Below are 13,914 nucleotides of genomic sequence, written 5' to 3' on the forward strand. Positions count from 1 at the left end.
ACCCCTTAGATGGCCGGGAAGCTGAGGACGCCATATGATGCCTACCCAGGATGGGAGATCCCTCCTGCAGACGTCATATGACTATGGACGGGTAATGAAGTGGTTAAAGTAACAGTGAGAGTAGCTTCAGGCAAATAGACAGTTGAAATACATACAGTATATTGGAACTTTTTTCCTCCCTAAAGATTTCCAGTTCTGTTCAGCCATTCTTATGATTCAGGCAACCCTGTCATATAGCAGAGCCACTGTAAGTTAGGCTCACATATTGTGGTTGCAATTTCTAGTGTCATGGCTGTTTGATTCCCCATGTCTATGTATTGCTTCAGCTAACTAGTCCTTATGTGCCAAAGGGACAAGAAAACATCCTGTTCTCTGTCACATAGTGTCCAGTGCATACCTTGCTATCTAGATGCGTACCTATAGGGGTCGCAGGGGTTGCAATTACAGGGTGCCTGAATAGGGGAAGCAGTGGGGGCAGCTGCATATCGATTAACTGATCTCTACATTTTCCTTCTGCAGCCACTGAATGCCTGTGGGAGGTAGAGGTGGAGAAGCGGGCAATCAGTGGCTGCAGAAGGAATATGGAGAGATTGGTTTCTCTATATGCAGCTTCTCCCACCGCTGCTCTCAATCTTAGGCTCTTTCCTTCTTGTTCGGACTGTTCATGGCTCGCATTCCCCTTTCAGTTGGTGGACTTCAGCATTACGTGTGGGCGTTATCTAGATAGCCTGCATACAAATACAGTCTGGCTAAGAATCCCACTTCTCCATATTGACATCCAACCATCAAGGCATTCTGGTATTTGAATAAATAACTGCTCCCCCCAAGAGCCATGCCACTGCTTGCATCCGCGCCAAGGGCTCTTGGGAGCAGTGCTGAGACAGGGTGCTGTGATGATTTCAGGATACTATGTTTAACACCCTGGTGGCCTGTATGTGCGGCAAAATTCTAAATTTCTAAATTTGTGTTGACTTTTTTGATATGATTGTGTATTTGCAGGCTAATTCCCATAACCAATATTACACTTTCTAGCAAATATCAGGAGCTCTGTAAACCTTGGCAACCAATCAGAGATAGCCTTTCATTGCTCATACTACAGAAAGCTGAACTTTTGACTGGTTGCCATTAGTTACCACTCTTTTCCTTATCAAATAGATCTGTATGAGGAGAAGGGACGCTCTTCTGCTTTGAATGGCAAATCAAAAAAGCACCAGAGTTTTTCCACTCTGTATTATCCGCCATTGTTTCTCCCACCTCTTCACGCTTGCGGTTTATTTCTTGCATTTGCATCTTGTGAATGTGCTGTCTCCTCACTGAAGATTGTTTGGCCATTAATGCTTTCTTTTCCAGCACCTAAGACACAAATAATATTATTTCTCTTATTCTCTATAAAACAGGAGTCAACCCAAAATTCATTATTAAATGCCCAATTAAAATCTCAAATTATGTTATAATTTCAAAATTATTTTTCCTTTATTCTTCCTGATTTTTTGCCATAACATTTTTTCAGCTAAAATGCTGAGACTTTCTTTTTACTACAGTCCCCCATGATGGCAGGGCTAAGGAACAACCACACACACTTCATTATAAGTGTCCTCAAACAGACTGATATTGCAGACAAGAGGAGGGGTGTGTTAAACCACCTGTGTTACTGATAGCTGATTACTGAGTGCAATAGGTAAGTCTTGGTTCACGTATATGTGATGTGGAGACCAGCGCACCTCATCTAACTCATAGGCAGTATTATAGTCCTTGATAAAGAGGATTATTAGAAAGAGATGATTAAAATCTTAAAGAGGAAGTAAACCCTGATGAGTTTACTTCCTCTTTCATTCCCTGCAAAGGCAAAGCATAATGGACTACTATGCATTCGGTAAAGCCGCGATGACGTCACTCCCGCGCATGCGCACGGGAGCCGGCACGCGCGGCAGCTCCGTCGTTGAGAATGCCGCGCTCAGTGCGCCTGCGCGCCGCTGTCTACGGCGCATGCGCCGTAGACAGCGGTGCCTGTTTTCGGGCAAATATCTCCTAAACCATATAGGTTTAGGAGATATTTCTTGGACCTACAGGTAAGCCTTAATCTAGGCTTACCTGTAGGTCAAAGTGGCTTGTAAGGGTTTACAACCACTTTAAGTAATCGCGATACTTATAGAGAATTAGCTAATAATCCTACTTTTCTATATAAAAAGGATCTAAATGCCATTATTGAGAGAGGTTTTAATACATTTTGAATAAAAAAGAAAAAGCATTTTTGGGGTCACTTGTCCCTAGAATACCAACCATTTATTATTTACCAAAAGTTCACAAGGATCCCATACACCCACCAGGCCGCCCTATAGTAAGTGGAATTTACTCCATTACCACACCTATAGGGCGGTATATTGATTTGCAACCACTTGTTAAAAAAACACCGTCCTACCTTAAAGACACTAAGGACACTATTAGATTATTAGAGAACGTCAATATTCAAGGAGATTGCATCATGGCCACAGCTGACATGGCCTCCATCTATACTTGATGATAAAAGATTAGTGTAGCGCTAAACATTATGTACACAAGTGTAAATTCAAGTGTGATACAGCACATAAAACAGCACTGCACAATGTGATAAAATTTACATAAAAGTGCAAAACAATATATGAAAAAAGTGGACAAAGTGAAGGACTTCACATTGAAAAAAATAGCTCCACTGTGTCCTATAATAATGCCAAACACAAAGAGAAATCTGGGAAAGCAATGCCAACAATGGAGGCTAGGACTAGTTGTCTGAAGTCACATCGACATCGACCAGTCAAGAAAAAAGGTGGATACTCTTACCGGTATAGTTGGACACACATGTCATACGACAGTGGGTCATAAAGGCTTGCAATCAGGATCTAATGCCGTGTGGGAGCAGTGGTTAGATGGATCCTTACAGAAGGTCCTCGACTCTGTATCTGCGAGCTCCAAGGAGTAAATACCAGTTCACTTGTTGTCCTCCAATGCTCAGGGTGAGATATAAAAAAGGAACAGAGGGGCTCCAAATGGTTTAATAGGTTTATTGCAATATGTCATAAATAAAATGACACACCAAAAAATATCCATAAAAAGTGATCACGAACAATGGTAAAACAATAGTAAAAGCAATGTGGGGTACAAGAAAGCTGCCCGACGCATGTTTCGACTCTAAATTCCACTTACTATAGGGCGGCCTGGCGGGTGTATGGGATCCTTGTGAACTTTTGGTAAATAATAAATGGTTGGTATTCTAGGGACAAGTGACCCCAAAAATGCTTTTTCTTTTTTATTCAAAATGTATTAAAACCTCATCGGGGAACTGTGAGTACAGTATTAACTACAGCTAAACGAGTGACATTTATCTAGTTTGTTTTCTCTTTTTTTCTGGCGGCCAATTTGTGTTTGGTTAGTTTATAGTATTTTATATACATCTATGTGGTATGTTGGATTAGCGTGCTCCATATAGCCCAGTCAATTTGAGGCTAGGAGAGCAGATTCAGCTGTTGATTTCCTGCCCCGCCCCCTCATTATGGGCGGATCAGAGACCTAGTAGTTTATTTATTGAATAGCAATGTGAGGAGATACATTGGGCCCCTGTTGAAGACCTCTAGAGTTGAAACGTGCGTCAGGCAGCTTTCTTGTACCCCACATTGCTTTTACTATTGTTTTACCATTGTTCGTGATCACTTTTTATGGATATTTTTTGGTGTGTCATTTTATTTATGACATATTACAATAAATCTATGAGTGTTTTTTGACCTGCACCATTTGGAGCCCCTCTGTTCCTTTTTTATATCTCAACCTGAGCATTGGAAGACAACAAGTGAACTGGTCCCAGATATGGCCATCTTGGAGTATTTACTCCTTGGAGCTTGTGGATACAGAGTCGAGGACCTTCTGTAAGGATCCATCTAACCACTGCTCCCACACGGCATTAGATCCTGATTGCAAGCCTTTATGACCCACTGTCGTATGACATGTGTGTCCAACTATACCGGTAAAAGTATCCACCTTTTTTCTTGACTGGTTGATGTTGATGTGACTTCAGACAGCTAGTCCTAGCCTCCATTGTTGGCATCGCTTTTCCCAGACTTCTCTTTGTGTTTGGCATTATCCTACAGGAAAATTCACCTGCACATTTGGGCTTATGCGGACTATTTCCAATATAGGACACAGTGGAGTTAATTTTTTCAATGTGAACCAAGTCCTTCACTTTGTCCACTTTTTTCATATATTATTTTGCACTTTTATGTTAATTTTATCACACTGTGCAGTGCTGTTTTAGGTGCTGTATCACACTTGTATTTGCACTTGTGTACATAATGTTTAGCGCTACACTAATCTTTTATCATTTTGTTTAGCTTTGTTTGCTTGAGTTTTAGCTGCTCTATCACCTTTTTTAAATAGTAGCGCAGTGTTTTCTCTCTTTTCACTCTAGCTATACTTGTATACCCTATCAATTAGGCATCGAGGCTATGGAGGTTTTTTTGTCCAAGACAATTCACTATCCCGGCACCAACTTAAATACATTATAGAACTTTCGCATTTTGCTACTAAGCATAACTATTTCTGGTTTGACTGCAAATATTATTTACAGCAGAAGGGTGTGGCAATGGGGGCTAAATTTGCCCCCAGTGCTGTTAATCTTTTTATGGCCAAGTGGGAGGAGGATGTCTTCTATGATTCAAAAAGCTCTAATCTGGTACTTTGGGCCAGATATATAAACAACCTCCTCCTCCTATGGGATGGCCCTTCTGATTCCCTTGATCAGTTCTTTATGTCATTGAACAGAAACGATAGAGGTATTGTACTCACACATGAGTCCAGTAGAAAACGAATACACTTTTTGGACCTTGATATCGGTTTGAGTAATCGGGAATTTAAATTCAAAACTCATTTCAAACCCACAAACTGTAATGCTCTTATACCCATTACCCACAACCATAAGTCGTCACTACAGTCTATTCCTCAGAGTCAATTCATATGTTTATGTCGGAACTGCACTGACATACACAATTTCATTCAACAAGCCTATATTTAGAGATTTCTTGACAAGGGCTACATCCAGGCTGATATAGACTCAGAACTACATAGATTTTGTACTGTTGATCAAAGTTCACTTTTGGAGGTTAAACCTTATCAGAAAAAGGATGACACCTTTTAAATGGTGTATGTTCCCTACATTCTCTACTCAACATCAACAGATTTTAGACAAACATAACATGTCATAAAAAATTACCAAATTCTGGGTCCAGTATTGTCACATCTGGCTAAGATCATCTATAGAGGCGCCCTATCATTACAAAAAATTGCCACCAATATCATCAACTTGTAGGTTATTACCCATGTTAAAAATGCAATGTTTGTCTGCATAATATTTGTGGTAAAAAGGAAAGTACACAATTTAAATCTACAGTTGCTTATCATGTTTATGAAATTAAGCATTTTTCCACATGGGCCACTAGAGATCTAATTACTTGCCCATGCGGCAAACAATATGTGGGCAGAACTTTTTGTTCATTCTCTGTATGAGTAAATGAACATATAGCCAATATCAAAAAACGGATTGACTAATCATAGTGTTCCTAAGCATTATCCCAAATATCATCAACCGAGATCCTAGGGGTACAAAATTTTTGGTCATTGATCATTACATACCTCCTTGCCATGGAGGGGCTTATACCAGAGGTGTTTCGAGTCTTGAGACATTCTGGATTTACCAATTACGTTCCTACTCTCCATTCAGGATGAACATAGAGTGGAATATTAACGCTTTTATTAATCAAGCATAATATAAAGCGTAAATATTATAATTTTAGTTAATATACATGATTAGGGGTTTCAAAACTTCCAATTTTATTTAATTGATATTAAGTTTGTATTATTTTTTTAAAACCTTCTCTTAATCCATTAACATTGTATTTGTAGCAAATGTTGTTTATCCTTGTTTCTATGTGGAGGCTTGTCTTGTGATTTAGTCGTCATCCTGCTTGTTTTTTGTCTCGATTTTTGGATGAGGCTTGACCTTTACATTTGACGTTGACAGTTGCATTATCTTGTTTCTCCACATGGGGGCTAGAGTGATGTACAATGGGTTGGGTTTCTAAACGAGGCTTGAATTGCTTCCGTGTTGTCATCATTTCCAGTCTCTTGAGTCGCTTAATTTCTCGCTTGATGTTTTCACCTCACTTTCAGATTGAGGCTTGATGCGCATGCTTTGGCGCCATTTTTCTGACAACCCCAGGAACGTTAGGATGATTAGAGACTGTGTCAGACAGTGCGTCGGCTTCTACTGTCCTGTCTATGCCACTACAACTTGACTTTCTATGCTTTTGATGTTTTACTGAAATGTGAGTGATTTACCTTTTTTTTAAAATAAATTTTATGTATGATTTTACACTATTTAGAGTCTCCTATCTTTTCTCCTTGGATTCATGTCCTGAGTATTGATGAGAGGACTCCGCACTCTGAAAGGTTCTATAAGTTTACATACCATTCCATTGGCTATGGTGATTGTCTGCATTTGGTGATGATTTCAATGAATATTCCCTATTCAGGTGTTGAGAGACCAAAACCTGTTTGACCCATTTGGTATATGCTAAATAGGGTCCCACTGTTGCAGTAAGCCTCCTTACACTATATTTGGTGCCAGATGTTTTTTACAGTTATGATTTCTTTTCACTTGGGTGATTGAACATTAATATTTGAATCACAAATATATGGACTCTCCTTCAAAACTTAAACTGTTTATGAGCTTATGAGTTTTTCTATATATTCACTTGTATATTTTTTTTCACTTTTTGCTTCATATTAATTCATATTTGTATGATTTATGTTTTTTGCGCTACACTATTTATACCCTTTTTTTTTTGCACAGGTTGTCTCTTGTAGTGCTGACTGCTTTATATTTCTGAACACTAAGTGCGGTTTAACACTATACTACTAATTAATATGAGATGCTCATTCAGAATTCATTGATAATTAGCAGTGGCGTAACTAGAACCTTCAGGGCCCCGATGCAAGAAACCATGAAGGGTCCCCCTGAACCCCAGCCAGGGCCCTTCCCTCTGAGTCCGATGGTGGAACTCCAGGGCGTGGTCACAGGTATGACCTTTGTGAGCCCTGTAGTTCCACCACTGGTATTTTTATTTTTAGGTGCCCCATTGGGGGACTGTCCCTAGGCAGGATGGGGCCACGGTCCCCAGAAGAGATGAGGTCCTTTTCTTCAGGGCAGATGAAGTTACTGCCCCCAGGTGAGAAGAGGTCCCTGTCCCCAGGGGAGAAGGGGTCCCTGTCCCCAGGGGGAGATGGAGGGGGTATGTAATGGTGTGTGGGGGATGGGGTCCTCTCACTCACCATGACCAAGCTGTAGGCCGCGCACTCATCCATGTTGGCGTGGGCTCCATCCAGTGTGCTGGACGGGCAATCAGCATATCTCCCAGAAAGACCTTTCATCATCTTAGTATGACGGGGGAGGAGGGGGGCTGGCAGATAAGCCTGCAGTGTCCTCCGGGGGGCTCTCATAGGGCTGCACTGCATCTGTGTGCTTAAAGTTTGTTTACCCGGGAGAAGTATGCAGGGCAGTGTGGGCCGGACTCGGGGGGGGGGGGGATTCTGGCTGGGGAGAACAGACATCGGACTGAGCGGCAATGCATGGAGCAGGAGAGGGTTACTCTGAGGAGCCGGCTGAGGACACAGGTCATGCGGGGAATGCACAACTAAAGAGCAGCCAGTGCGATAGTCCAGCATGGAGCTCTGCTAGTCACCCTCCACCTCCAGCCACCCGTGTGCATGGTGCACTGGTACCCTTAGCTGCCTATGCTGCTGCCGGCCATATGTAGAGGGGGCTGCATGGGCCCCCTGCATCACAGGGCCCGGTTGTGGTCGCGACTGCTGCACCCCCTATAGTTACGCCCCTGATAATTAGTATGAGACGCTCTTTCAGAATTCAATGACAGGTGTATTTGACCTGCAGTTGATCTCCTTCTGATCTGCATTTGACCTGCTTTAATCAGATTTTGCATTCCCATAGACGTATATGTGAATGCACAATTAGCTTGAATAGAATGTAAGCCCATCAACAAAGACCCTTACCTCATCAGTCAATAAAAAAGCATGTATGCAGTGAAGCATGAATCCCTACTTCATTTAAAAACAGTGATGTCTGCCAAAGAAAGCCTAATCTTCTAAGGCTGCCATTATAAATATAGAAACAGTATGGAAGGACACAGGACTGTGTTGGCATAAACTGCCATATGGCATACCATTTAAATTTTACAGGACCCCAATGTACCTCAACGCATGAAATAACTGTTACTATGTTTGTTGTAATACATAATAAAACCTAGATTAAAATCATGTTAGTACAAACACAAAAGTGTGAATCCTGCCTAAATGGATGGCTACAGGGTTCCCAAAGCACTATGGGTTAGCTAAAGTGCAAGAAAAAACAGTATTGGTTAATTAAAGAGCCAACACAGTAGAAGGTAAGCTAAAGAGCTAGCACAGCAGTCTGCCTGATTACCTACCTTTCCTTTTCGTGCTGTGGTGGCTTCTTGCTTACTGATAATGGTTTCTGTAGATACTAAGGAAGGCAGTAGTGCTGGTTCAAGTTTCTACAGACCGATAGTACAGACAAAAAATAGTCAACTCAAGCAAGACTCATTTTCAACAGTTAGTATATATATATAACAGTATTAGTTACACTTTAAGATAACTGTCTTCAAAATCTTGTGTCATCTCAGAGAAATTAAAAATCTTAGAGAAATTTTAAAGCCTAACCCAAAGGCAAAAATACATTGAGGTTTTTTTCATGTCTGTGATCCTGTTACTGTCCCTGTGATGCCCAGCATCGGCAATGAAAACATTGCAAGAGATTCTAACCATTCCCCATAGCAGAGAACTGTTATCATCCTTGTCCTGACAGGAAGTGAAGGGAAATTGTCAGGGCTGGCTTAGCCCTTCCTTCTCTGGGCTGGCCGCTCAGCTGTCGGCTAATTGCCAGCTCTCTTCTCTCTCCACAGTTACCAGCTGTTCCTGATGATGCTCATCTGACCTGCCTACTTAAAGCCTTCCAGCTCACTTCACCTCTGCTTTCGCCTTGGTCACATCACTAGAAACCATCTCCTATGGTTTGTTTAAAGACTGGCTTGCTGACATCCCTTCTGGCTCCTTATCCTGCTTACTGTTGCTCTACTTAGATCCCTGACTTCTGGCCTGGCTGACTACCCGTTCTGGTTACTGGACTCTGGCTATGCTTGACTACGTGTTTTCTATTTACCTTTTTATTTTTATTAATAAAAAATTGTGATTTAATTGTACTTCTGTCTCAGTCTGATTCATGGTTTCTGACAGAAATCTCTTCAAAAAGGGAAGAGGCAGAAAAAACCTGACAGAGGTTTTAGCCCTTCCCCCAGAAATACTTACCTTCACCTTCCAGCAATGCGGCAGTTACATTCCTCACCGGCCACTGTCATCTTTTTCCAGGTACCGGGTATTTAGCCCCTTGATTGGCCAGCTGGAGCATGACATCACCCTATGCCTTTACAAAGTAATCGGCTATAGTGTGTCGGGTGTGTATTTAATAGAAGCCTGCAATCAGGTAGGTGTGTGTTATTGCAGAAAAATGTAGCATGTCTCTTCTGCAATAAGGAGTTGCCTGCTCACAGTCTTTTAACAATTAGGTATAGTTTTGCATTAGGAAAAGCCCTTCACTAATGTATGCATGTAACAGGGTTAGCAGTGTGTGCTGGACTTCTTCCCATCTATGGTCCTCACTCAGCTTGGGCTTGTGAAATATCCCCCCAGGTGATATATTGGGAGATTAGCCATGCAGAGACTCAGAGTACTGGCAACCAACCCCTCTTTACAGGATGATGTGATCTCCTATCTGGATAATTGTTATGTCACTTGCTGGAACAACAATTGAGTAAAGCTTTTAGAAAAGTAAACATCAATTAGACATTCCATTATTAGGAGAGCTGGGATATGTCTAACCAGTGTATGGGTTGATACACCGGTCCTGACATAAGGGCCTGAGTTCCTGCTGGCTCTTTGGACATAAGATGGCATGTGAGGACTTCCCCAGCAGATGAGAATGGGTTTAAAGGCCCCCTGGCATGGGAACTGGGTAAACAACTCGCTGCTTGGGGGCAAACTCAGAGGTAATTTTGCCATAATGTACAAGTGTGCTGTGTATGTTTTCACTTTACAGCAAGAGATGCCTAACCTTGGCCATGCTAAAATTCTGCATTAACACCCACCATGTTTTTGCTCACCTAGGATTGCCAATTTGAATCTCAGGAGCAGTTTGATCAAATTACTGACAGAGCCTGTCTGTTTTCAGTTTGCATTATCCTCGCTGAATATATTCAGTTTAGCAAGTTTTTACACAAAGATCCCACTGCCAAACCAAATGGGATATTTATTTGGCTGCAGTTATTTATAGCCACAGCCTCCATTACCAGGTAGCTACATGTTTCTCAATGGCCTGTAAAATTGCCTGACCTGCAATATAGTTGTAAATTAGTTATTGAAACATTTTATTGTTACTGTTCTATATTTCTGGAGGAACATTTATACAAATGGTTCACATGTATAACTGAGATGCACATGTTTGAGCTTCTGGGTGAGCTCTTTAGCAAACTAAATATCACCCAGTGACCCAGCTAGGGCTTAGATCAACTTTGATCCAGGGTTCTTCCTGACTGCCAGTCCACATATCATACAGGCAAACATTTTACATAGTAGAACATGTAGGTAGAAGATGAAAGCCATATAATAGAAGAAACAGCCTAGTAAATTCATCTTACATGGAGTCGTCGGGGAGGATGCTTCTTTATTATACTAGTTGTGTCACCATCTTCCAGTGGAACATCAAAAGAAATTGGCCTGTGTACTTCAAGCAAAGAAAGAAAACAATGTTCAAACCATTATTGCTTAAAGGAATAGAGATTAATAATCATATTATATAACATTTGATCCAACTCACCACTGCCTTTCAGAAACCAAAAAATCAACTTTGGGTGAAATCTTCATATATATATATATATATATATATAAATATATATATATATATATATATATATATATATATATATATATATATATACATATATATATATATATATATATATATACATATATATATATATATATATACATATATATATATATATATATATATATATATATATATATATATATATATATATATATATATATATATATATATATATATATATATATATATATAGGGTGCAGCCTCACGGTGCCCATCTGCAGCTGTACCTTTGATAACTAAAACAGCGGGTGTCAGCCACTGTGTCATGCAGTCTGTTCAGTGGCTGTCCATTGTACCAAATCCCCGCCTCCTCCTCGTCAGTGATAGAACACCGAAAAACAATTTCCCCAGCATTGTATCAGTGTGCTGTCTATCACAGACGAGGAGGGCTTTGTTACGAAGGGCGGCCACTGAAAAAACTGCATGACACAGCGGGAGACACCGGCTATTTTAGTTATCAAAGGTACAGCGGCAGATAGGCACAGTGAGGCTGCAAATGGGCACAGTGAGGCGGCAAATGGGCACAGTGAGGCGGCAAATGGGCACAGTGAGGCTGCAGATGGGCACAGTGAGGCTGCAAATGGGTACAGTGAGACTGAAGATGGGTACAGTGAGGCTGCAGATGGGCACAATGAGGCTGCAAATGGGCACAGTGAGGCTGCAGATGGGCACAATGAGGCTGCAGATGGGCACAGTGAAGTTGCAGATGGGCATTGTTTACCCAGTAGCTGCTGAATTTCCCACCCTAAGCTTATACTCAAGTCAATACGTTTCTCCAGTTTTTTGTGGTAAAATTAGGTGCCTTGGCTTATATTTGGGTCGGCCTATACTCGAGTATATACGGTAAGTTACTATATTTTCAAAAACTCTACTCAAGCAGGTGGCTTAATGGACAAATTACTGCAGTTTGAAGTTATAACTTTAAACCAGTAATTTCACAGTAAATAGATAAATAATAATTTATTATCTTATAACATATAGCATACAAATATATGATTTATCTTACACCTTTTCAGCAGCAGCAGATTCTCATCCCTCTTAGCTATGTCAGAACAGCATGGGATTATGGGTAAATCTTATACATATAAGCCCATGTTTTTTCTTTTAGTTAAGAGGGCTGGGCTGGAAGGGAGCATTTGTCTTTTAGACACACCCCCCTTCTATGACAATGCAGTGAGAGGCCAGCCTCCAATGTAGCATTTTTATTGGACAGCTTGGGCAAATGTTGCTTTGCCATTGGTCCAAGGCTCCAATCTGTCCATTGAGCTCAGTGCCTCTGACAAGAAGTGAGAAAAGGCACTGTGAGCTCATCCTCTCAGTCTGCTGCAGAGTGTGCCAGCTTGTATTTAACCTGGCTGCTCTGTATATAGCTTCTGACAGGCTGTGCAATGAGTCCCATCTCTTGAACCATAGATGATATGGTTTTTATGTTCATGGCAGGTGAGTCTCTGCCTCACCTGCCTCCTCTGACTGCACGTACCTGGTTTGTGTGCTCCATAGCCCAGGCAGTGTACAGGGAACATGGCAGGTTCACAGTCAGCACAGCTATCACTTGGCACTGATGGAGGTAGTGGGACACATGCAATTATTTACAACATAGTTGCCAAACAAGTTAAACAAGTTACATTATATGCAAGATTATTTTCATGTCAAGATGCTATAGCTCAGCCACATCTCTCATGGGCCAGCATAAGACACCATCAGACTTGATCAGCATTAACAATATGGAAGTGGAGTAACTCATAACAAGGTACAAGGATGGGGGAAGAGTTTTTTTTTTTCATGAGGGATACAGCTGTAGAGATCATTAGAGGGACCGTGCACTGACGCCTGACCACAGGCTTTAAAGTGCAGACAGTTTGCAATGCAACAGTCAGGGACATATCCATGTTCCCTGCTTAAAGTGGTAGTAAACCGTGGCCATGACAAAAAACAACTTCCATGCAAGGCAATTGCATAATGTGCTAGTATGCATCGCCTACTAGCACATTATAAAAGACTTGCCTTAGAACGAAGCCTTCCAGTGGCACGCTGTCACCCTGACAGGGCTTCTATCTTCACCCAGTCTTCCTTCTAGGTTTGCAGGCTCCAGCACCTTATATGGTGGAGCCGTGATGACGGAGACCACATTCCGCTGCCAGCAGAAATGATCAGCTGCTCAAATTACTTCTGCATTGAAGTGAACTGACGACTGCAAATTTTAATATCTGAATGATGCCTGTAGCTTCAGGCACCATCCTGGTATATCTACTGCAGGCCGACGACATCATATGACGGCCTATGGGAGTGCTTTAATAACATATTAAATAAGGGTATTAGCCAGTGCATTCCAATGGGCAGCAAATCTAAAAGAGCTAAGGTTAAACCTGGGTGGCAAACATTAACATAAAAAGGTTTTCAAATGAGAAAAAAAGGCCTTTAAACATATAGGGCACAGGGATCATTGTCGGCATCTAAACACTACAAGGATGTTAACAAGAAATGGAAGCGCACAATCAGGGCAGCTAACTTATAGACTATGAGAAGCACATAGCAGAGGAGAGTTGTCACGCTTACCCCTAACAAAGGTGGTCAGACACTATAGCTGGCTTCTGTGTTCTTCAAATAATAGCAGCCCCCTTTCCCACAAGTCAAGCGGGCCTACTGGTACTGGGTTTCCCATTATACACAATGCTATAATGCCTGGCTACCACACCAGGGCAGATGTGAACTGAGCAAAGCAAACATGTAATTGTGGTTGGCAGACAGGCAGAGTGGTTCAATGACAGTCCAGGTAAAAGACAGGCAGAGTTCAGAGTTACACATGCAGTTTGACAAGCATGACACTATAGGCTTTAGTCTCCACCCAGAGTCTG

At 41.5% G+C, this 13,914-nt stretch overlaps 1 protein-coding gene across 1 annotated transcript in view; it reads right to left on the minus strand.

Annotated features, from left to right (window-relative positions):
* The window catches only part of CCDC198 (coiled-coil domain containing 198), a 40,442-nt gene that overhangs the window by 11,827 nt on the left and 14,701 nt on the right, over window positions 1-13,914 (minus strand). The window contains exons 2-4 of the mRNA XM_077464440.1: window positions 10,809-10,894; window positions 8,526-8,612; window positions 1,255-1,353 (exon numbers count right to left, since the gene is read on the minus strand). Of these exons, the coding sequence (XP_077320566.1) occupies window positions 1,255-1,353; window positions 8,526-8,612; window positions 10,809-10,894 (272 nt within the window). The remainder of the gene's footprint in view (window positions 1-1,254; window positions 1,354-8,525; window positions 8,613-10,808; window positions 10,895-13,914) is intronic.

Source organism: Lithobates pipiens, unplaced genomic scaffold (assembly GCF_037356315.1).
Source record: "Lithobates pipiens isolate NorthernLeopardFrog02 unplaced genomic scaffold, aLitPip1_a1.2 Scaffold_30, whole genome shotgun sequence".
Classification (NCBI taxonomy): domain Eukaryota; kingdom Metazoa; phylum Chordata; class Amphibia; order Anura; family Ranidae; genus Lithobates; species Lithobates pipiens.